This window comes from Mesocricetus auratus, unplaced genomic scaffold, assembly GCF_017639785.1.
Source record: "Mesocricetus auratus isolate SY011 unplaced genomic scaffold, BCM_Maur_2.0 Super-Scaffold_100037, whole genome shotgun sequence".
NCBI lineage: Eukaryota > Metazoa > Chordata > Mammalia > Rodentia > Cricetidae > Mesocricetus > Mesocricetus auratus.
In genome coordinates, this window is record NW_024429215.1 from 7,727,832 (window position 1) to 7,753,350 (window position 25,519).

Consider the following 25,519-nt stretch of genomic DNA (forward strand, 5'->3'; position numbering starts at 1 on the left):
TCTTGATTGCCAACATTTTATTGAGGTGTAGAAGGGGGCATCTAGGTTCTCATCTTAGGACTCTGTAAAGGCCCCATGGGCTCTCTTCTGCTCTTCCAAGCATCCAGCAATAGAACTCCAAGGGTTAACACAATGAAGATAGCCATAATGTGCCGGACGCGATTGTCTAAAATGTAATTTGAAGCAGAAGACACTGTAGAGGAAAAGAAAAGCAAAATTTCAAGATTTTATCTCAACAAACATCAACTTTATTTTGAACTTCTATCTCTTAAAGGACCACATGAGGTGATATATTATTAATTATTTATTAAAGCTTGCCTGAATGTTCAGAAAGCAAATACAGTCGCAAGCTACAGAGACAAGGTGGTGGTGGTAAACACCTTTAATCCTACCACTTGGGATGCAGAGTTAGACAGATTTCTGTCAGTTCAAGGCCACACTGAGGTTCATAACATATATCCAGTCCTAAAGAGAAACTGCTCACACAAAGAGGGTCTCAGCACTTGGGATCACACACCTTTAATCCCAGGATTCATGAGAGGTATTTAAGAAAGGAACAGGGTCTCAGAGCTGTCATTCATTCTCCAGCCCCATTGAGGATAGGAAGGCTCAGTCTGAGGATTCTCCAGCCATATTGAGGAGAGCATAGCTGTCTGGAATTTCAGCCTGAGATTTGGTGGAGACAGGATGACCTTTGAGACTGAGGTAGAGGAAAGAGCTAGTGGCCGGATGTTTTGATTTTCTGATCTTTGGCTTGAAGCTTAAAACCCCAAGATTAGTCTCTGGGTCTTCTATTTATTGTACTGCCATTGGAGCCCAGCCTTAAAGTAGGAATTCACGAAAAAAGCCTCTTTGAGGCCACCAGGCCTGGCCCAAAGCTGTGCTGCAGGCAGGGACTCCTGCCTGAGTCCCTGCATGACCAGCTGGGCTTTCTTTTACCTGGACACATGGGGGAGGGCTTGGACCCTGCCCGGAATGATGTGACAGACCTTGAAAATTCCTCCATGGAAGCCCTTATCCTCTCTGGGGAGCAGAGGGAAGATAGAGTAGGGGTTTCAGAGAATTGGAGTGCGGGGAGGAGGAGAGGAAGAGTGAGCTAGGAGTAACATATGTAAAAAGCTAACTAATTTAAGAATTAATAAAAAAGAAAATGGAAAAATAAAACTTACTTGTTTCCTAAAAAATAAATAAATAAAATAAAATCCATCAACAAATGTTGCACATAAGTGAACACCTAGATATGTGCAGGCACCAACAACAACTCTGTATGCCACCTGCTCACATAAAAACTCACCATGTGCAATCCCCATCTATTCTACGTGGGATTTCTTCCTCCTGCCTCCTCATGTCTGTCTTTCCTCTTTACCCTGTGTGCACTTGATGTTTTCTATCCCAAGTTTTCTATCTCATGAACTTCGATGTCCCTGCCCACTTTGTTCTCCAAACCTGAATCATGTCCAGTCTGTTAGAGCCCCAAGACATCCCAAATGACCAGAGGTTCTAAGATATAAAGAAATAAGTCTCCTCCATAAAGAAATCTGGCACTGCTGTTTCTGAGTTCTCTTCTGTCAATGTTTCTTACGTTCTCCACAGGACTGATGTACTGATGGTTTTTCAGAGGAGACACTGTGAGGACAAAAGGTGGTGGGACAGGAAAGTGTAGCACTCATCCCTCATCAAGGAAACTTCATCACGCAGCAGTCAAAGACCATTGCATATTACATTACATATAACACTACTACAGACACAACAAACCAAAATGCAGAGTTGTGGAGCTCAGCTGCAATGCATACATATACAAAACAAGTCCTACAACTATTCAGCATAAAAAAATAATGGAATCCTGAAATTTTCAGGCAAATGGATGGAACTAGAAGAAATCATCCTGAGTGAGGCAACGCAGTCACAAAAAGAGAAACATGGCATGTACTCTCTCATATATGGATTTTAGACATATATCTGGGGAGTGCCAGCCTACAATCCCATGGCCAGAGAGTCTAGGAAACAAAACCTTCATTCAGTGGCTGATGGAAGCAGAGGCAGACTCCCATGGCTAAACAATGAGGTGAACTCAGGAAATCCAGTGACAGAGAGGGAGGACTGATGACCAAAGGGATTAAGACTGGGATGGTTTAGCCCCCAGAAACAGCTGACCTGACAAGCGTTAGCTCTTGAATCCCAGACTGATGCCTGGGAATCCAGCATGGGACTGATCAAGACCCCCTGAATGTGGGTGTCAGTGAGGAGGCCTAGGCAATATATTGGGCCTTGGGTAGTAGATCAGTATTTATCCCTGGCACACAAATGAACTTTGGGTGCCTATCCCACAATGAGAGATGCTTTCTCAGCCTGGACTCTTGGGGGAGGGTCTAGGCCCTGCCCTGGATGAAATGACAGACTATAGACACTCCATGGAGGGCCTCACCCTCCATGGGCAAATGAAGGAATATTGGTGGGGTTGGTGGGAGGGTGTGGGAAGCAGGGAGGGAAGGGGAGAGGGACCTGGAACTGACATGTGAAGCAACCTAATTTCTAACTTAAATTTAATAAATAAATAAATAAATAAATAAATAAATAATAAGGACGAATTATCTGTGAGGAAATGGACCCTAACCTAACATTGCAAATCTACTGTGGCCTAAGATTTTCATCCTCCACAACTATAAGAAATAAATTTCTGTTAGTAATCTTAAAAAAACTCCTACATTGGAAAGAGAAAGAGGAAATATTGCAGGAGCCAAAAAACCAGGGAAATTGATGTGAGATTGTGTCTCATACAAATGTCAGAAGCAACGCCCATAAAGTCTCAGCAGCATGACTGTCCAAACACGAATTTGACAAAGACAACAAAACAGACATACCTAAGTGGAGGAGAGAAAGCCTATGAGCCTTCAACCCAACATAAATAACTACAGAACTAGGAATTTCCCACTGAGCATGGGAGAAATGGTCTTCCCCAGAGAACACAACACCAATTGGTTATCCAATACCAAATGGTCAGTTCTGAAAACATACAGATTCAGTAGATTTATTAAAAAATATACATGCATATGCATATGCATATATTCATGCAAAAATAATAAATGTGAAAGGAAGTCATGGATTTGAAAGATAACAGGGAGAGTTACGTAAGAGGGTTAAGGGACTGTAAAAGGAGGGTAAAAATGGCATATTATAATCTAAGAGGTCCTTCCTTGATAATGAGATTGACGACTACCTTATATGTCACCCTAGATCCTTCATTCAGTGGCTGATGGAAGCAGAGGCAACACCCTCAGCTAAACACTGAACTGAACTCCTGGAACCCAGTTGCATAGAGGGAGGAGTGATGAGCAAAGGAGTCAAGACCCGACTCTTGAAACCCACAGAGGCAGCTGACCTGAACAAGGAGGAGATCATGGACCAAAGACTGATGACTGAGAGACCAGCATGGGACTGATCCAGACCCCCTGAATTTGGGTGTCAGTGAGGAGGCCTCCACAATATATGGGACCTAGGATAGTGGATCAGTGTTTATCCATGTCATACAAATGCACTTTGGAAGCTCATTCCATATGGAGGGATGCTCTCTCAGGCTGGATACATGGGGGAGGGCCTAGGCCCTGCCAGGATGATATGACAGACTTTGAAGATCCCCCATAAAAGGCCTCACCATCCCTTGGGAGCAGAGCGGGGATGGGGTGGGGAGTTGAGGGTTGGGGTCCAGGGGATGAGGGGAGGGAGAAGGAGCTGGGATTGACATGTTAAGCAAGCTTGTTTCTAATTTAAATTTTAAAATGTAACATAAAAAATAAATAAAAGGCTAAGAAAAAAGATGACCTTTTGAGACCTAAAAAACCATGATCAATGGATAAACTAGCAGATATTCTTTCATTTTTCCATCACCATGAGCTAGTGATGTACTTGTCACACACACAACTCAGTCAAGTGGTACACCACCTTTCAGAATGGTTCCCATTATGCACAGGTGAGTACTTTTATTCTCCAGATGAATACACTTATATGTACTCCAAAAATAATAAAATTAACACACAGTGTTCTGAGTCCATAATGTAAGTGGAGCAATTACATTCAGAATAACAGTGCAGTGGGAAACACATAGCTCACATGAGACTAGCAGTGGAATTGACATATTCCACACGGCATCCCTTGAGACCTCTCTAAGCACATACATAAGGAACAAGAACTAGACATACTTACCAGGGATTGACAACTCAAGGGGATCACTAGGCAGGGACCAAAAGAAGGAATTGTTTTTGGTAGAGCCAAAGCATCTGTAGGTCCTCCTGTGCCCTGGGCTCACAGGGGAGATGAGGAATGTGTTATGGGACTGACTTGAGCAGTTCTGGGGTAAGGAAGCATTTCCACCTCTGCAGAAAATGAAGGTGTCAAAGGAATGAGGTGTGTGACAGAGGAGAGTCACATTTCTTTCTGAGAATCCCTGAGGTCCTGAATCCACAGTAAGGGATGGCTTCTCCTTGTAAACACCTGGAAGTAAAAACACCCTGCTATTGGTTGGTCATGGTGACACATGCCTTTACTTCTAGTGCTCAAGATGCAGAGGCAGATTTATCTTTGTGACTTTGAAAATAACCTGCTCTATATACAGGTTTTAAGGCCACAGAGAGCTACATATAGAGACCCTGTCTCAAAGGAACTACAAAAGTCCCTTGTCTTAGTTAAGGCCTCTACTGCAGTGATGAAAACATAACAAAAAAAGAGGTTGGAGATGAAAAGGATTATACATGTACACTTCAACATTGCTATTCATCACTGAAGGAATCAGGACAGGAACTGAAACATGGCAGGATCCTAGAGGCATGAGCTGCTGCAGAGGCCACATAGGGGAGCAGCTAAGTGGCTTGATTCCATTGGCTTTCTCAGCCTGCTTTCTTATTCAACCGAGGACTACCAGCCTAAGGATAGCATAGCCCAACATGGTCTGGAACCTCTCCAGTTAATCAGAACTTGAAAAAATGCCTTGCAGCTGGATCTCATGCAGGCTTTCCCTAAACTGAGACTCCTTCCTCTCTGATGACTCTACCTTGTGTCAAGTTGACAATAAACTGGACAGTAAAACTCTGTTGTTTTCAGACTGATTATGAATAAGCCTACAATTCACAGAGTCTGACCAGGGAGAAGAAAAGATGAAGACAAAAGGTAACTAATCTATACAGATCACAAAACATGTTTCTATTATTTTTCCATGAACCAGAACCATAGAGATGTTCCACGCATGTACAGAAGTCTGACCTCAGTTCTCATGACCCTATCCCTTAGGGGCTATAGTCACATTTCTGACAGGAAGCTAGAACATTATCAGCAAAGAGAGAGGGTCACAAACCATACAGAGTCTGGTGTTGAATCTTAGCTGGTGGAGTTCTCGCCTAATATACACAGTTTCCTGGATTCTATGTTCATAACCACATGAATGGTATCATTATCCAAATCAATACTGCTAGTACCAGAAGAGTAGAAGCAGAGGTATCATAAACTCAAGATTTTGCTTGGCTGCATAGCTAGTTCAGGGCCAGTATGAGAAATGTGAGAATATGAATCAAAGAAACCTGTCAATAAAAATGGAAGCTGAAAAGGAAAGGAAAATGAGAGAAAAGGAGCAGAATGGGGGAGAGGAGAGAGTGGAGGAGAAAGGGGAGGGGAGAGAGAGGAGAGATGAGAGGAAGGAAAAGGAGAGGGAAGAGATCAATACATAGGAACAGATATACAGGGCAGGGCTTGTGATGGGGCATATGTGGCTCAGTGATGAAGACATCAGAGAATGATGCTGAAGAACAGTGTTCTTGGGCAGTTCCTCACCTGTCATCACCAGATTCAGAAGATCACTCTTTTGTGACCATTCACCTCCCTTTCTGTATTCACAGTAGTAAACTCCCACATTCTCATGTGTCATCCTCTGCAGACTGAATTCAAACACCTCCTGGGCTCCCTCTGGGGTATGATCAAACCATCTTCCATAAGGTTCATAATGGTATAGACGCACTGTGGTCACCCCTGGAGGGGTCCTGCAGAAGATGCTCACATCACTGCCTGTGGGAATCAAAGCACCTGGAACTGCCCAGATGTACGGCTGGGGTGGGGGTCCTGGAGAGACATAGGGAAAAAAGCAGTAGTCAACCGATGTCAGGAGAGGCTGGTTCCTAAGGAGTCATAGAGTAACTCCCACAACAATTACTAATTGAGAAATTGCCCCCAAAGACATGACCATTAGCCAACATGGTGGTGACATTTCCTCAGTTGATATCCCTTCTTCCAAGATCACTCTGCCTTGTGTTATGTTGAAAGACAACTAATCAGCTCTGCTCCAAAGTAAAGTCTCCTCAGTTTCAGAATTGAGTTTCTGGCATAGTCCCAGAGACCTGAACATGGTTACTGTTCACGACAATGTAAGAGTAACTCTCATAACCTTAGTGCTATCAACTGCCTCCACTCATTGTCTCCTGCGAGCCCCAGAAAGTACTCTGTGGGTTGCCACTCCTATCACCAAAACTTCCCACTTTCTTGGCCCAGTAAACAGGAAACAGCATTAAATCACTAACCTATATCTGACTTTGTCTCTTGCTTCCAGGAAAACACAACCATTGTTCCATCTCCAATATCACACAAACCCTGAGAGCTGCCAAAAATAAATGAATCCCATCTGTGTGGCAGGCACTTTAGACAGCTTTTATTCACCTCTGTCTCACAGACCGTGTGTCTTCCCAAGAACAGATCTCAGTAAGAGAGTCAGACACAACCAATGAGAGAACGAATGGGAGAAAAAGAAAACAAATTAGACACCAAGTGTCTGTATCCTCAGGAGGGAGCATGTGTGTGCAGTTAGCCCCTTCTCGGGGCCAGAGACAGATATCAAGTGGGCATTACTAGCATTTGATGAACATCCTCCACACGTTAGATGGCTGCAGTACCAAGGAGTAATCATTAAGTAAGTGTGCCAGGGTCTGCCAATGAAAATCCAGTCTGGGTATCTGCTAAAGATATCATGAATTCCTCCCATGCTACTCCCAGCCAAACTCAGGTTTCCTTGGATAAAGCAGACAACAGACTCACCATACTGTGCCCAGATGCTCTGGTCCATTAAAAACACTGAAAATAGAGCAAAGAGTCTGATAAGAGAAGTCTGTCCTGTTATACACTGATCCCGACCCAGAACTCAGATCAGAAGACCATGGCCAGATGGACAGGCTGAGGCCAGGGAAGAGTCCTCTGTGGCCACTAGGCCAGGTGATCATAGATTAAGAGATCTCTGAAAGGAACCTAGGTTACAAATCTGGAATTCTGTATTCCTTACCACTCTGGCTAAAAAATAATAACCCCTGTCTCACCTACCAAATCCAAGAAGAGCAGCTCCAAGGCCCATGGCAGTGCTTCATGCAAGATCTCCACATAAACAGAACACAGGACTGATGACACAGTTCCCACGGTGGGGCACACCCAAGAGAAGGACATTTCTGAGGGAAGGAATGCTGACATCCAACACAAAAGAGGAAGAGGATGTGTTCTTGCACAAGACATGTTCTGATTTCCTCCTAACCCACAGCTCTAGGCTGGGCAATGGTTCCTCTATGTACTTACTATTCTGGTTTAAATTCTCAATGACACTATGTAAAGTGGTAGGGGATGCTGTTGCCTGAATCACAAATACAACAAAGCCACATGGAAGGTTATTAGGAAAGGAAGGTAATGGGCTGAGAAAGTAATCAGAGGAAACCTCACCTTTACAATAGGCACAAACAACATAAAATATCTTTGGCTACCTCTAACCAAACAAGTGAAAGAACTGCTTGACAAGAACTTTGACGCATTAAAGAAAGAATTTAAAGAAGATACCAGAAAATGGAAAGATCTCCCATGCTCTTGCATAGGTAGGATCAACATAATAAAACTGGCAAACTTACCAAAAGCAATTACACATTCAATGCAATGCCCATCAAAATCCCAGCATAATTCTTCACAGACCTTGAAAGAAAAATACTCAAATTTATATGGAAAAATAAAAAAACAGGATAACCGAAACAACCCTGTACATTAAAGAAACTTCCAGAGACATCAAGGTCTACTATAGAGCTATACTCCTGAAAACGGCTTGATATCGGCACAAAAATAGACATGAAGGCTAATAGAGTCAAATTAAAAACATTGATATTAACACACACACACGCACCTACAAACACTTGATTTTTTACAAAGAAGCTAAAGTTATACAGTGGAAAAAGGAAAGCGTCTTCAAAAAAAGGTGTTGACATAACTGGATACTGGCATGTAGAAGACTGCAGATAGATCCATGTCTATTGCCATACACAAAACTTAAGCCCAAATGGACCAAAGAACTCAACATAAATCCAGCCACACTGAACCTCTTAGAAGAGAAAGTGGGAGGTACCTTTGAATGAATTGGTACAGGAGATCACTTCCTGAACAGAACACCAGTAACACACACACTGGTATTGACAGTTATTAAATGGGACCTCCTGAAACTGAGAAGCTTCTGTAAGGCAAAGGACACAGCCAACAAGACAAAACATCAGCACACACAATGGGAAAAGATCTTCACCAACCCCTCATCTGACAGAGGGTTGATTTCCAAATTATACAAACAACTCAAGAAGCTAGTGATCATCAAAACACCAAGAAAATACAATTAAATTGTGGGGTACACCTCAGGCTTGGGCCCACACCGCCCTCCACCCTCTGCCCTCTGCTTGAGGTGAGTGTGAGCTCTCCAAGGTCATGGCTCCTGCCATCTCCCGTTTGAACTTCCTGAGACTTCGTTGCAGATAATGGACCCTCCACAACAGGGAAGACCACCTAGAATCTTGCCACACATCAGAATTGGCTCCCCAGTTACCCTCCACTTGAGTATTTACACCCCATGCCCTCCGCTTGGGTAAGGAGACGCCGAACCTTCCAGAGTTGCAGACAAAAAAGAGTTGGCCAACCTACACCACTTGCAGATGAGATTAGAGGTAGAAACCCTACCTGCAAACAGTCAAAGGAGGGATGGAAAGATAGCAGTTTTAGAACATACTCAACAACAGAAATGCCAATATGACACCACCAGAATCTAGGGACTCTACAACAGCAAGACCTAAACAACACAGATGAAGTAGAAGAGTAGGAACTTAAAATCAAATTTATGAAGATATTAGAGAGCATCAAAGAGGAGGCAAGATAATCCATTGAAGAAATGGAAGAAAAATATGCAGGAAATGGAGGAAAAGACAAACCAAAAATTTCAAGAAATAAACAAATCCCTTAAAAGAAAGCCAAGAAAAAAACCAAACAAGTGAAGGAAAGAATTCAAACAGTTCAAGCTGAAATAGAAGAAATAAAGAAAACACAGAAGGAGGGGATGCTGGAAATACAAAAGCTGGGTAAATGATCAGGAACTATAGATGTAAATACATCCAATAGAATACGAGAGGTAGGAGAGAGAATTTCAGGTGTGGAGGACTCACTAGAGGAAATACACTCATTGACCACAGAAAAATCTCAAGTCCAGCTAATTTCTAACACAAAATATGCAGGAAATATGGGGCACCGTGAAAAGGTCAAACCTGCAAATAGTAGGTATAGAAGAAGGTAAAGAAATATAGGACATAGAGGAGCAGAAAGGTTGAGTCAGGGGAAGAATAGAGGAGAGCCGGATGAGGGATACCATAATAGAGGGAGCCATTATAGGTTCAAGGAGAGATCTGGCACTAGTGAGATTTTCAGAGATCTACAAGATTGACACCAACTGGCATTAAGGCTACCTTAAATGCCCTCAAATGACAATGAGATTGATGACTACCTTATATGCCATCCTGGATCCCTCATCCAGTGGCTGACAGAAGTAGAAGTAGACACCGACAGCTAAAAACCGCACTGAACTCTTGGAACCCAGTTACAAAGAGGAGTGACAAGCAAAGGAATAAATGATGGGGGAAGTCCTGTGTATATGTCAAGAAAGCACTGTTGGCCAATAGGGAACAAAGATAGGTGCGACTAGGAATCCAGGAGGATTCTGAGAATGAGAAACACAGAGAGTCAAGATGCAATGCCATGGGGTAGGAAGCCTGGAAATTTCTCTGGTAAGAGAAATACTTAGATTAACAGTTATGGGGTAATTACTTAAGTCAGAGCGAGCCAGTAAGAAACAAGCAAGGCCAACAGCTTCATAATTAATATAGCCTCCTGTGTGTTTATTTGGGACTGATGCGGCTCTGGAACCAGGCTGGCGGGAAGGCTTCTCTTTACATAATGGTGATCAGGAGTGGGTTGATGAATTTCCACATAGAATGACAAAAGCTTTAAAGGAATTTACAAGCCGAGATTCACGCGGCTCGCTTATGGGAGTCTTCCTGACTCAGCATAAAAAGAAAAAATAAACAGCAACGTTCTTTTAAGAGACACTGCTAGCAATTGAAAAGTTATACGTACAGCTGGAAGTGGCCTCAGATAGTAGATCATTATTTATCCCTGGCATACAAAGGGCTTCTGGGAGCCCATTCCACATGGAGGGATGCTCTTTCAACTTGGAAACATGGGGGAGGGACTAGTCCCTGCCAGGAATGATATGACAGACTTTGAAAATCCCCGATGGAAGTCTCTACCCACCCTGGGGAGCGGAGGGGGGGATAGAGTGGGGCTTGGGGATGGGGGAGGAGAGGAGGGAGTGGGAGCTGGGAGTACCATGTATAAAAAGTTAAATAAAAAAATTTTTAAAGAATGACCTGAGGAACACACAATAGCTTGATTGCAGGTAAGCAAATCTACAGTGCACTTTTTATGCTTAAAATTCAGATCTTATAAAAAACAATTGTTCTTATTTGAATGGGGAAAGGATAAATGGGGAAGATAGTGAGAGGAAAAGCTGAAGTAGCCTCATCCCAAACCTGAAAGTACCCTCCTCTTCTAGCACCAGGTCCAGAGAGACATGCTGAAAATTTCATGTCCAAACTTCTTTTTCTCTGTGCGCAAGTACTTTTTACATTAAATCACTTTCTAAGAAAAAAAAAAAAGAAACATACCTCAAGGGTACAGAAAACAAATTCAGGAAAATCATAGAAGAAAACTTTCCCAACCTAAAGAAGGACATGCCTATGAAAGCACAAGAAACTTCCACAACACCAAATACACTTGACCACAAAAAGAAGTCCCCTTGCCACATAATAATCAACAGATACCAAAAAATTGGAAAACTGCCTCTATCTCATCAAAAAAACATGACTTAAAGTTAGAATTCAACACCACAAATTGCAGAAACCCTAAAAACTCATGGAAATTGAACAATGCACAATTGCACCATCCCTGGGTCAAAGAAGAAATAAAAATGGAATTTAAAGACTTCCTAGAATTCAATGAGAATGAAAATACAACATACCGCAACTTATGGGACACTTTGAAAGCAGTGATCAGAGTAAATTTCATTTCACTAAGTACCCACATGAAGAAACTGGAGAATAATCAAAATGAGAGCAAAATCAATAAAGTAAAAACAAAGAAAACAATACAAAGAATCAATGAAGCAAGTATTTCCTTCTTTGAGAAAATTAACAAGATAGAAAAACCTTTACCCAAACTAAACAAAAGGCAGAGACAGAGCATGTTAACTTAAAAAATGAGAAATGGAAAGGGGGACTTAACAACATACAATGAGGAAATCCAAACAATCATCAGGTTATACTTTGCAAACCTGTACTCCACAAAATTCAAAAATTTAAAAGAAATGAACAATTACCTAGATAGATATCACTTACCAAAATTAAATCAAGATCAGATAGGGAATGTAAATAGAACTATAACACCTAAGCAAATAGAAGCAGTCATCAAAAGTCTCCCAACCAAAATAAGCCCAGGGCCAGACAGTTTCACTGCAAAATTCTATCATAAATTCAAAGAAGAGGTAATACCAAATACTCCTCAAAGTATTCCATACAATAGAAGCAGGAGACTCATTGCCAAACTCCTTTTATGAGGCTACAATTACATTAGTACCCAAGCCACACAAAGACACTACTAAAAAAGAGAACCGAAGACGAATAACCCTTGGGAACATTGATGCAACAATATTCAACAGAATACTGGAAAATTGATCCTAGTCTCCTTCTCTTTCCACAGGACTAGATAAATCAAGACCTGTTTCAGGCTGCCTTCCTGTGCCTGGGGACTGCCACTGTGTTTCCCATGCCAGCAGGAGCCAATGCACCCAAACACCCTAGTCCATTTCTCTGCCCATGGAACTAGGAAGTGGAGAGCTACCAGAGTACTGGAAATGCTTGTACCCACCAAAAGGGAACCATGGTCCCATACCCACCAGGAGAGGAAGAGGCTATTTCTGAACCCACTGGAAGAAAAGATGGGAAGGGGACAATATAAAAAACACACTCAGAAACAGAAAAACAAACATTACATGGCCAGAGTCTAGAGACTCTACACCAGCAAGACTCAGACATTCCAATTCAAATGAAGCAGAAAAGAATTAACTTAAAAACAACTTCATAAGAATGATAGAGGCCCTCAAAAAGGATATGAGAAAATCCCTTAAAGAGATGGAAGAAAAAACAAACCCAAAATGCAAAAACAATGCAAGAAATGGAGGAAAGGACAAAGCAAAAATTGCAAAAAGCAATTCAAACAGTGCAAGGGCTGAAGCCTGAAATAGAGACAATAATAGAACACAGTCTGAAGGAATGGTGGAAATAGAAAAGCTGAGCGAATTGTCCAGTACTACAGATGGAAGCATAAACAACATAATACAAGAGATGGAAGAGAGAATCTCAGGTATTGAAGATACACTAGAGGAAACAGATTCATCAACCAAAGAAAATATGAAGTCCAACAAATCCCTAACACAAAACATCCAGAAAATATGGGACACCATGGTAAGACCAAACCTAAGAAGAATAGGTATAGAAGAAGGTGAAGAAAGCCACCTCAAAGGGGCAGAAACACATTTTCATAGAAGAAAACTTTTCCAACCTAAAGAAAGACATGCCAATCAAGGTACAAGAAGCTTACTGAACACCAAATAGAATGGATGACAAAAAAATAAGCACCTCGATATTGGGGGGGGGTTGGTGGGAAGGTGTGGGAGGAGGGGATGGAAAGGGAGAGGGACCTGGAATTGACATGTGAAGCAACCTTGTTTCTAATTTTCTAATTTAAATTTAAAATTAAAATATTAAAAAATAAGCCCCTTGCCACATAATAATCAAGATCCCAAACATACAGAATAAAGAAAGAATATTAAGAGCAGTTAAGGAAAACATCAGGTAACATATAAAGACAAACCTATAAGAATCACATGGGGAGCCCTTCCGAGACCCCAACCCCAGCGAGTCCAGCTTCAGGAAAGACATCAGCCCTTCCAAGGCCCCAGCCCCAGCGAGTCCAGCTTCAGGTGAGATTGGGTCTCCGGAGGGGACCGCCCGCCCAACACCCATCCCCTTGATCCTCCTGGTCAATCTCCCTGGGGAAATGAGGGGGTATTAGGGGGGATTGGTGGAAGGGTGAGGGAGGAGGGGAGGTAAAGGAAGAGGGACCTGGTTTTGACATGTGAAGCAACATTGTTTCTAATTTAAATTTAAATTTAAAAATAAAAATTTTAAAAAATAAATAAATCAAGTATGTCTTAGAAATATCCATGCATGAGTGAGTCCAGCTTCAGGTGAGATTGGGTCTACAGCCGGGACCCCCGCCCAACACCCATCCCCTTGATCTTCTGGGGCCGCTCCTGGCATCCAGAAGACCCGCCCACACAGGAAAGACATCAGTCCTTCCAAGAACCCAACCCCAGCGAGTCCAGCTTCAGGTGAGATTGGGTCTCCGGCAGGGACTCCCCGCCCAACTCCCATCCCCTTGATCTTCCTGGTCCACTCCTGGCATCCAGAATACCCGCCCACACAGAAAAGACATCAGCCCTTCCAAGACCCAAACCCCAGCAAGTCCAGCTTCAGGAAAGACATCAGCCCTTCCAAACCACAAACCCCAGGGAGTCCAGCTTCAGGAAAGACATCATCCCTTCCAGGCCCCAAACTCCAGCGAGCCCAGCTTCAGGAAAGACAACAGCCCTTCCAGGCCCCAAACTCCATGTCAACATCCCCAGATTCAGCTTCAGGAAGGAAGAAGGGCAGTGGATACGGAAAGACCCCACCAGCACCCACTGGAAGAAGAGAAGGGAAGAAGACAGAATAAGAGATCACTCAGCAATAGAAACACCAACATGACCCCACCAGAATCTAGGGATCCAACACCAGCAAGACCCGAAAAGCACTACATAGAGGAAGAAGAGGAGACAGACCTTAAAAATTATTTCATGAAGATGATGGAGACCCTCAAAGAAGAAACGAGAAAATCCCTTAAAGAAACAGAAGAAAAAACAAACAAAAAAATCCATGAAATGGGGGGAAAAATCAAGAAATAAACAAATCTCTCAAAGAATCTAAAGTGCACCAAGAAAAAAAAACCAAAAAATGAAGGAAACAACTCAAACAGTTGAAGGATTGAAAGCTGAAATAGAAACAATAAAGAAAACACAGAATAAAAAGATGCTGGAAATATAAAAGCTGGGTAAATGATCAGGAAATACAGATGCAAGTATCACCAATAGAATACAAGAGATAGAAGAGAGAATCTCAGGTGTTGAAGACTCATTAGAGGATATAGAGTTGTCAACCAAAGAAAATCTCAAAACCAACAAATCCTTAACACAAAATATCCAGGAAATATGGGACACCGTGAAGAAGCCAAACCTGAGAATAATACGTATAGAAGAAGGCGAAGAAATACAACTCAAAGGCACAGAAAACATATTCAACAAAATCATAGAAGAAAACTTCCCTAACCTAAAGAAAGATATGCCTATGAAAATACAAGAATCTTACAGAACACCAAATAGGCTTGACCAGAAAAAGAAGTCACCTCGCCATATAATAATCAAAACATCAAACCTACAGAGTAAAGAGAAAATATTAAGAGCAGCTAAAGAAAAAGGCCAAGTAACATACAAAGGCAGACCTATCCGAATTACACCTGACTTCTCAATGGAAACAATGAAAGCCAGAAGATCCTGGACAGATGTCCTACAAACGCTAAGGGAACAAGGATGCCAGCCCAGACTACTATATCCAGCAAAGCTCTCAATTACCATAGATGGAGAAAACAAAATATCCCATGACAAAGCCAGATTTAAACAATACGTATCCATGAATCCAGCTCTACAGAAAGTGCTAGAAGGAAAACCTAGAGCCAAGGAAGATAACTACATTCACAAAGACACAGGCAATATATAATCACACTTTACAAAACACCAAAAGAAAAAGGGAGGAGAAACTACACACGATATTATTCACGAACAATAAATCAAGCACAAACAAGAATCATCAATCAATGGTCATTAATATCCCTCAATGTCAATGGCCTCAACTTGCCTATAAAAAGACACAGACTAGCAGAATGGATACGAAGACAGAACCCTTCCTTCTGCTGCATACAAGAAACACATCTCAACATCAAAGACAGACGTTATCTCAGAGTAAAGGGTTGGGAAAAGATCTTCCAATCAAATGATCCCAAGAAACAGGCAGCAGTAGCAATCCTAATATCTAACAAATTAGACTTCAAATTAAAATCAATCAAAAGAGATGAAGAAGGACACTTCATATTCATCAAAGGAAAAGTACATTAAGATGAAGTCTCATTTTTAAACATCTACGCCCCAAATACAAAGGCACCTACATTCGTGAAAGAAACATTACTAAAGCTCAAAATGCCATAAAATCTCACACACAAATAGTAGGAGACTTCAACACTCCGCTCTCACCGCTAGACAGGACCTCCAGACAGAAATTTAACAAAGAAACAAAAGAACTAATAGAAGCTATGACCCAACTGGGTTTAACAGACATCTATAGAACATTCCACCCAAATACAAAGGGATATACCTTCTTCTCGGAACCACATGGAACCTTCTCTAAAACTGACCACATAATAGGAAACATAGCAAATCTCCACAGATACAAAAAAATTGGAATAACCCCCTGTATCTTATCAGACCACCATGCATTAACATTAGAATTCAACAATAACACAAATCGCAGAAACCCTACAAACTCATGGAGATTGAACAATGCACAATTGCACCATCCCTGGGTAAAGGAAGAAATAAAAAAGAAATTAAAGACTTCCTTGATTTCAATGAGAATGAAGACACAACATACACAAACTTATGGGACACTTTGAAAGCAGTACTGAGAGGAAAGTTTATAGCACTAAGTGCCCACATGAAAAAACTGGAGAACAGTCATACTAGAGAATTAATAGCACAGCTGAATGTTCTAGAACAAAAAGAAGCAAACTCACCCAGGAGGAGCAGACGCCAGGAAATAATCAAATTGAGGGCTGAAATCAATCAAATAGAAACCAGAAAAAACACTGAGAAGAATCAATGAAACAAAGAGTTGGTTCTTTGAGAAAATCCACAAAATAGACAAACCTGTGTCCAAACTAACCAAAAGACAGAGAGATAGCATGCTAATTAACAAAATCAGGAATGAAAAAGGGGACATAACAACAGACTCTGAGGAAATCCAGAGAATCATCAGGGCATACTTTGAAAATCTGTACTCCACAAAATTTGAAAATTTAAGGAAATGGACAATTTCCTGGATAGATATCACTTGCCAAAACTAAATCAAGAGCAGATAAACAATCTAAACAGACCTATAACCCCTAATGAAATAGAAGTAGTCATCAAAAGTCTCCCAAACAATAAAAGCCCAGGCCCAGATGGCTTCAGTGCAGAATTCTACCAGAAATTCAAAGAAGAGCTAAATCCAATACTCCTCAAAGTATTCCACACAATAGAAGCAGGAGGCTCACTGCCAAACTCTTTCTACGAGGCTACAATTACCTTGATACCCAAGCCACACAACTAAGAAAGAGAACTATAGACCAATTTCCCTCATGAACATCGATGAAAATTACTCAATAAAATACTCGCAAACCGGATTCAAGAACAGAAAGCTTAACAACTATTGGAAACTGAATAAGAGGGCAAGAAAAGAGATACCATAACAGAGGGAGCCATTATGCACTTAAAGAGAAATCTGGCACTGCAGAAATGTCCAGAGATCTACAAGTTTGACCCCAACTACCAATCTAAGCAATAGGGAGAGGTTACCTTAAATGCCCTCCAATAATGTCCAATAATGTCTCCAATAATGATATTGATGACTACCTTAAATGCCATCCTAGAGCCTTCATCCAGTAGCTGATGGGAGCAGAAGCAGACACTAAAAACTGAGCTGAACTCTGCAGTGCAGTTGCAGAGGCAGAGGAGAGATGAGCAAAGGGGTCAAGGCCAGGCTAGTGAAACCCACAGAAACAGCTGACTTGAACAAGGGGGACTCATGGACCCCAGACTGATAGCTGGGAAACCAGCATAGGACTGTTCCAGACTCCCTGAATGTGGATGTCAGTGTGGAGGTCTAGTTAATCTATGGGGTCTCTAGTAGTGGATCAGTATTTATCCCTAGTACACAAATGGACTTCGAGAGCCCACTCAATACAAAGGGATACTCTCTCAACCTGGACACACATCAGAGGGACTAGGTCTTCCTCCAAATGATATGACAGATTTTGAAGATCCCCCATGAAAGGCCCCACCTTCCCTGGGGAGCAGAAAATGGATGGGATAGGGGATTGGTGGCGAGGGCAGGGGAGGAAGGAAGGGAGAGGGAACTGGGATTGACATGTAAAACAAGCTTGTTTCTATTTTAATTTTTAAAAAGGAAAAAAAGAAAAGCAAAAACACATCAGTATCCTCCTGTTCTACTCTCCCCTCCCCTCTCCCCGTGTCCCTTTCCCAACTCCCTCCTCTCTCTCCCTGTGCTCCCAGTTATCTCAGGGGTTCTCATCCCCCCTCCCCTTCTTTGGGGGACGATGCATTCTCCTCTTTGGGTCCTCCTTGTTTCCTCGTTTCTCTGCAGGTTTGGATTATAGGTTGATATTCCTTTGTTCTGGGTCTAACATCCATATGTTATTGAGTACATACCCTACTTGTCTTTGTGTGACTGAACACCTCATTCAGGATGTTTTCTTCCAGTTCCATCCATTAGCCAGATAATTTCAAGATTTCATTGCTTTTTTCCGCTGAGACAGAGGAGGAATAGAAAAGGCCAAGAATGGAAGATGCTTTGATAGTGGGAGCCAGTATAGCGTTGGAGAGAGGTCTGGCACAGGGACAAAGACAGGGGATCCACAAGGATGACCCCAACTAAGAATCTGGGCAGTGGTGGAGAGACTGCCTTTGATGCCCTTCCCCTATTATGAGATTGATGACTACCTTGGTTGCCATTCCTAGAGCCTTCATCCAGTAACTGATTAAAGTAGGCACAGGCACCCACAGTTAAACACTGAGCCATACTCCTGGAGTCTAGTTACAGAGAGGAAGGAGGGAAGAGCAAAGGAGCCAAGACTTTACTGGAGAAACCCACTGAAACAGTTGACCCTGACCTAGTGAGAGACAAAAAACTGGTGATCCAGAATTAGACTGAACCAAGCCTTCTGAATGTGGGTGCCAGCTGGGAGGTCAAGGTGGTCTATGGGACCTCTGACAGTGGAGCCAGTGTTTATCCCTAGAGCACAGATGGACTTTGGGATCCTATTCCCTATGGAGGGATACGATGGCAGCCCAGATACACGAAAGAGGACCTAGGCCCTCCACCAAATGATGTAAAGGATTTTGATGGTCCCTGTGAAGGGCCTCACTGTCCTTGGGGAATGGGTGGAGAATGGATTGGGGGTTGCTGGGGGAGCATGGGAGGATGGGAGGGTGAGGGAATTGGGGGACTGATATGTAAATAAGAGTGCTTCTTAAAAAATCAATATTCATCCTTCACACAAATGACAAATGGACTGAGAAAGAAATCAGGAAAATGATACCTTTCTCAATACCTTCAAATACTATAAATATCTTGGAGGGGGTAACTCTAACCAAGCAAGAGATTACTATGATAAAAAACTCCAAGTCTTTGAAGAAAAAATTAAAGAAGATATGAGACAATGTAAAGAGCTAACATGTTCGTGGATCAATAGGATTGACAAAATAAAGTAGACATCTTACCAAAGGCAATCTACAGATTCAACACAATCCCCATTAGAATCCCAACAGAATCCTTAGAGACCTTGAAAGAACGATTATCAACTTGATATTGGAAAAAAAGATGCCTAAAACAATCCTGAATAATAAAAGAACTGCTCAAGATACCACCATCCCCAATTTCAAGCTGTACTACAGAGCTGTAGTAATAAGAAGCATACGGGATTGACAGGAAAACAGACAGGGTGGTCAATGGAACTGAATTGAAGACCCACACATAAAGCCACACGTCTTCGGAAACCCGATTTTTTTCATCATTTTTTTTTGTTTTAAAAGTCTCTTCTCATTTTACATACCAATCCCAGTTCCCACTCCCTCCCCTCATCCGGCTCACCTCAATTTCCACCCACCCCAACCCACATCCACTCCTCAGAGAGGGTAAGGTTTCCTATGGAGAGCCAAAGAAGTCTGGTACTTTAGTTTGGGGCAGGACCAGGGCCCTCCCCCCTGTATCTAGGCTGAGTAAGGTATCCCTCCAAAGAAAGTAGGCTCCATGAAGCCGGTTCAAGCACCGGGGAGAAATCCTGGTACCACTGCCGGTGGCCACACAGACGACCCAAGCATCACTACTGTCACCCACATTCAGAGGGCTTAGTTTGGTCCTATGCGGGTTCCCCCACAGTCAGTCTGGATTCAGTGAGCTCCCACTAGCTCAGGTCAGCTGTGTCTGTGTGTAACCCCTAAGTAGTCTTCACCCCTTTGCTCATGTTATCACTCCACTGTCCTTCAAGGGGAGCTGGAAACTACAAGGTCACACAGTAATTATACAGCCATCATCTCATGAGGCAACCCATGAGAATTGTGAATCCTTCTGCAGAGGAAACCAATACGAAAGGCATACTTGGAGTTACAGTCTGATGAATAAAAATGACTCTTCTTGCTGTAGATCCTGCTAGAAGTGTATCCCTTTTGGTGACAAACTTGAGGTTTACTTCACACAGTTGAACACTATCTGATCATTTACTGGGCACAATTTCTCCCCTATGTCTGGAGTTTACTGACTACATTCCCTAGTGCTGTGTGGAACCTGTTCTCCACTAACAGGTCCTAGTTTACTGATTACATCCCTTAGCTATGTGTGAGGCCTGTTTCCTCTATCCGGTCCTTGTTCCTTCTCCACTGCAATTTGAGGGATCTGCCTTCCTGCAATTATCCTTATTGACAGGCATTTGGTCAGTGTTTAGGGCCTAGGAAAAGCATCCCATCTAAGACATTCCTAAATATCCATCATCCATGGTGATCGATTCATAGCAGCCTAGACTGATAGAAGAAATAAGCATGCCCTCATTTTACCTCACTGGCAGACAGAGATGAAATAACCTAAACTAACCCTGCACTAAAAGATTCTCAAACTTCTTGCATTTACCTTCATCCCGGTTTATTACCCAAGATCTTAACTCAGAAATTTACTGCTTGTATTTCCCTGAGATTATCATGATGAAGGTAATCATTCCATTTGTTCATCATCAGGACAAAGTAAGCTTTCCTGGAGACCCGTGCTGTGACACAGCACTGAAAGGTGCCAGGTTCTATTTCTTGTATAAATTAAACTTAGATCCTTTCCTTGACTTAAAGCCCCTAAGTAATTGATGCTAAAAAGCTTCTCTTACCAGAAAAGCACAGCAAAAGAGAGACAAGCAGGCCAAAGGATGCTTGCTTACATTCCTCTCTTGTTTACTAGGTTTCCTGGTCAACTGATACTCCCATGCATGTTGAAAGAAAAGTGGCCACTGAGTAAAAGGACAATCTTTGCCTTATTTGTGATTTGTTTACTGAATACAAGTTTTTAGCTTCTTATCTAACCATTTAAAATGTAGCATAGCACACTAGTCTCCCTTTCTGGAATTCTCTCTTCTTCTCCCTTAAGGAGTTCAGGGGACATTCATTAGCCACTCTCACACTTGAGCCGACAACAAGAATTCCCTCTAGGTGAAGATTCTTTTATTTTTATTTTTTCATTCCAATCCCAGTTCCTGCTCCTCCCACTTCCCATCTGTTCCTCAGAGAGGTAAAGGACTCCCTTAGGAAGTCTACTAAGTCTGTCCCATCATCTCCTTGAGTCAGGACAGATACACCTCTCCACACCCACACACCCTTGTCCAGGCTGGACAAGGTAACTCTCCAGATAGAATGGGTTCCATTGACTCAGTTTGTGCACCAGAGTAAGATCTTGAGTGCACAACCAGTGGCCTCATATGTTGTCCAACCACACCATTGTCACCTACATTAAAGGAGTTTAATTCAGTCTCATGCAGGTTCTGCATTTGTAAGACCAGAGTCAGTGATCTCTCTGTGTGAAGATTCTTATCTGTGTTTTATGGTGTAAAACAGGTCCAGTCCTGGACACTTCAACAACTGGAAGATGGGTGGTTGTAAGGGTAAATAGGCTGAAAACATTTTGTAGTGGAAGAAGAATAAAGAAACCTGTAGAGGAGCAATCACATGTAAGTCAATTCTTTCCCTCAGACTCACTTAGCTATTTTTTCCTTCACAGGACCCTGTAAGGGATCCCAAACAAGGGGCTGGTACCCTTTAAAGGATCCCAAAAAACAGGATTCTGGGAGCTCACACAGTGCTTACCTGTGGATCTCTGAATCTGCTCCCCTCGGTTGCTGAATGAAGGTCCTCTGATGACAATTGGAGGTAGTCATCAATCTGATTACAGGAGAAGGCCAGCTTGGGGATCTTCTGCACGAATGCTTAGGGTCTTAGTTGGGGGTCATTCTGGTGGATTCCTGGGAATATCGCTTGTGCTATGTTTCTCAGTTGACCCATAATGAGTCCCTCAATCAAGATAACATTATCCTTGATCTTCTTCTTTGTCCTTCCCCCATTTTTACCATCCCATTCCCTCACATTCTCCTCCATTCTTCTCTCTACCTCTTCTCCATCCCTCAATTACCTCCCACCCCCAATGCTCTCAATCAGTTTTCTCAGGAGGTCTGGTCAATTTCACCTTCCCAGGAGGATCCTTGTAGGTCTCTCTTAAGGTTCTCCTTGTTACCCAGCTTCTCTGTGGTCATGGACTTTAGGATGGTTATCCTTTCCTTTGTCTAATATCCTCTTATGAGAGAGTGCATACCATGTTTGACTTTCTGGGTCTGGGTTACCTCACTCAGTATGGCTTCTACATTCACCCATTTTCCTACAAATTTCAAGATGTTATAGTATTTACTGCTGAGTAGTGCTCCATTGTGTAAATGTACCACATTGTCTTTATTCATTCTTCAGTTGAGGGGCATCTAGGTCGTTTCCAGTTCTGGCTATTACAAATAATGCTGATATGAACTTGGTTCAGCAAATGACCATGTAGTATGAGTGTGCATCTATTGAGAATATGCCCATGAATGATTTTGCTTGGTCTTGAGGTAGATTTATTCCCAAGTTTCTGAGAAACCGATAGACATACTGGATTCAAAAGTGATTAAAAATTTGTATTCCCACCAGCAATGAAGGAGTGTTCCCCTTTTTCCACTTCATCTCCATCATAAGCTATCATAGGTGTCTTTTATCTTAGCCATTGTGAATGGTGTATTATGGTGTAATATGGATCAGAGTCATTTTGGTTTTCATTTTCCTGATGGCTACAGATGTTGAGCAATTCCTTAAATGTCTTTTGGCCATTTGAGATTCTTCTACTGAAAATTCTGTTTAAATCTGAATCCCATATTTTAGTTGGATTTGGTTTTTAGATGTCTAATTTTTTTATACATTTTGGAGATCAGCTACCTTTCTGATATACAGTTGTTGAAGATCTTTTCCAATTCTATGGGCTGCTGTTTTGTCTTGTTGACTGGGTCCTTTGCCTTACAGAAGCTTCTGAGTTTCAGGAGATCCCATTTATTAATTGTCGAGTGTCTGTGCTCCTGGTGTTATATTCAGGAATGGGTTTCCAGAACCAATTCATTCAAGGGTACTTCCCATTTTCTCTTATAAGAGGTTGAGTGTGACTGGATTTATGTTGAGGGCTTTGATCCACTTGGACTTAAGTTTTGTGCATGGCGATAGACTTGGATCTATCTGCATTCTTTTACGTGCTAGCATCCAGTTATGCCAGCACCATTTGTTAAAGATGCTATCTTTTTTCCATTGTATAATTTTAGCTTCTTTGTTGAAAATCAGCTGTTCATAGGCGTGTGGATTTTTTCAAGAATTTCAAATCAATTCCATTGGTCTACCTGTCTGTTTTTGTGCCAGTACCTATAGCTCTTGAGTAGAGCTTGAAATCAGGAATGGTGATGTCATTAGAAGGTCCTTTATTGTACAGGATTGTATTGTCAATGCTGGGGTTTTTGTTGATGTTGTTGTTGTTTTTCCACATGAAGTTGAGTATTGTTCTTTCAAGTGGACACCCAATTTTTTTTCTTTTTTTCCTTTTTTTAGTTTTTCAAGACACAGTTTCTATGTATTGTTTTGGAGGCTGTTCTGGAACTTGCTCCATAGACCAGGCTGGCCTTGAACTCACAAAGATCCACCTGACTCTGCCTCCCAAGTGCTGGTAATAAAGGGGTACACCACCAATGCCCAACTGACACCCAATTTTTTATAGGTAACTGTTTCTTGTAAAAATTACTCACAAGAGACCCAAGGAGACATCATGCAGAAAGAGAGTCTAAATTAAAGATCTCCATTGCGTCCTTCATACTGCCGCTCAGAGAAACCTGATGAAGAGGTACTCAAGAAAGCCTGTAACAGAGAGGGAGGACTGATGACCAAAGGGATTAAGACTGGGCTGGTTTAACCCCAGAAACAGCTGACCTGACAAAGTTTAACTCTTGAATCCCAGGCATCAGCTTGGGAATCCCACATAGGACTGATCAAGACACCCTGAATGTGGGTGTCAGTGAGGAGGCCTAGGAAATCTATTGAGCCTTGGGCAGTAGATCAGTACTCCATTGTGTCCTTCATATTGCCACTCAGAGAAACCTGAAGAAGAGGTAAGAAAGACTGAATGATTGAGAGGTGACAGAGGACACCAGGAAAATATGACCCACTTCTTCTTCTAAGCAGGGCTCTTTGGAGATCAAGGGACTAAAGCATCTATCTTGGGGCCCACATGGGTCTGCATCAGGTGCTCTGTGCATATGTTACGTTTGTTAGCTTGGTGTTTTTGTGGGACTCCTAACAACAGGAGCAACATTGTCTCTGACTCCTTTGCCTGCTCTTGGGACTCTTTCCTCCTATGGAATTGTCTTCTCCAGCCTTGATATGACAGCTTTTCCTTTCTGTTGTTCTATCTTGTTTTATCATGTTTGGGTGATAACTCTTGTAGGCCTGCTTTTTTCTGAAGGAAAACAGAGGAGGAGTGCATCTGGAGAAATGGGAGTTGGAAGGGAATGAAGAGAAGAGAGGAGAGTGGAAATAGAGATCAGGGTGTATTTTATGAGAGAAGACTCTACTTTCAATTTTAAAAAAATAAAAACAAACAGGAAAAACCCAGGACAACCAGATTCTACCGGTGTAGACCTGAGGCCCAGAGGAGGTAAATGCCAGGGATTTCAGGAACTCGTTCCCCCAAGGTGAGCCTCCTTCTGCTTCACTTCCGGTCCACAGTCATCCCCTTCTGGATCAGCCTGCACCTACTGCTCATCCAGACCACTGGAGGTGGCCCTCTACACCACGACCAAGGAGCGACCCCGTGGTGACCCGCCCTGGTTGTGCTCCTCCAGGGCAGCCTGGGACAGTGTGGATCTCCCCCCCCTGCTCCTTGGGCCTCCACTGGGGTCCCTGAAAGGCAGGAGCTGGCGCTGTGGCAGAGGCCAACCCCCCTCCCCAGCTACTCTGTCCACCTTGCCAGGAAAGGCAGAAGGAGAAAAGAAAAGCCCATGGAGCGGCAGCAGTGGTCTCAGAATGTGTGGGTTTAAAAAAGTGTCAAATCTCCAGCTATTGCAGATCCCAGCCTCCTGCAAGACGGATAGTGGAGGGGACGATTCTTTAAGAAAAGCATGCCTGGCTTGGTTTTGAAGTCTATGTCAGCTCCTGTCATGGGTGGTCTCTGGAGGAGAACAGTCTAAAGTAGCAGTCAGCATGGGTGAGGATGATGAATATGAAACTTACTACACTCACTATCAACATCTACACGAGGACCAGGAGAAGGCTTTGACATTCCCATGTCTGTAGGTTGTTGGCACTGGTGACAATCCTGTGTTGATGTCAACAACGCAATACAGTCACATTCCAAAGTAGGATGTCCACAGGGTGGCAAGGAAGATTGAAGAGGAAAGCAATGCTGTGCAGAGAAATAAGAAATGAAGAATTGACGCTGCACAGAGATGTCCTACAGGATATAGAAGAGAGAAACAGGGTTCTGCTATTAAGGGGATCTCCCTTACAAAAACCACACAAAGAATTCTGTAA

The 25,519-nt window shown here is 42.5% G+C and overlaps 1 protein-coding gene across 7 annotated transcripts; it reads right to left on the reverse strand.

Annotated features, from left to right (window-relative positions):
- LOC121135368 (leukocyte immunoglobulin-like receptor subfamily A member 2) lies at positions 1 to 22,940 on the reverse strand. 7 transcript variants are annotated; one of them, XM_040734042.1, is made up of 7 exons: positions 21,743 to 22,940; positions 7,917 to 7,977; positions 7,069 to 7,104; positions 5,818 to 6,102; positions 4,201 to 4,488; positions 1,447 to 1,626; positions 1 to 193 (listed from the first exon to the last, which is right to left on the reverse strand). In XM_040734042.1, exons 3-6 carry the CDS (start codon positions 7,094 to 7,096, stop codon positions 1,466 to 1,468), a joined length of 762 nt encoding a protein of 253 aa, XP_040589976.1. In that variant the 5' UTR covers positions 7,097 to 7,104; positions 7,917 to 7,977; positions 21,743 to 22,940; the 3' UTR covers positions 1 to 193; positions 1,447 to 1,465. The 7 variants fall into 7 exon arrangements, with proteins under 7 accessions (XP_040589976.1, XP_040589971.1, XP_040589973.1 ...); XM_040734037.1 differs by lacking the exons at positions 7,917 to 7,977; positions 21,743 to 22,940 and adding an exon at positions 7,344 to 7,482; XM_040734039.1 differs by lacking the exons at positions 7,917 to 7,977; positions 21,743 to 22,940 and adding an exon at positions 7,348 to 7,473.
- Positions 22,941 to 25,519: the final 2,579 nt, after the last annotated feature.

Coding starts and splice junctions, on each gene's coding strand:
- LOC121135368 (XM_040734037.1), bottom strand. CDS start 7,467: ATGTCCTTCTCTTGGGTGTGCCCCACCGTGGGAACTGTGTCATCAGTC. Junction 7,105..7,343: donor GCTCTTCTTGGATTTGGTAG/GTGAGACAGGGG, acceptor CTCTATTTTCAG/TGTTTTTAATGGACCAGAGC. Junction 1,627..4,200: donor CCTTGAGTTGTCAATCCCTG/GTAAGTATGTCT, acceptor TTGTCCTCACAG/TGTCTCCTCTGAAAAACCAT.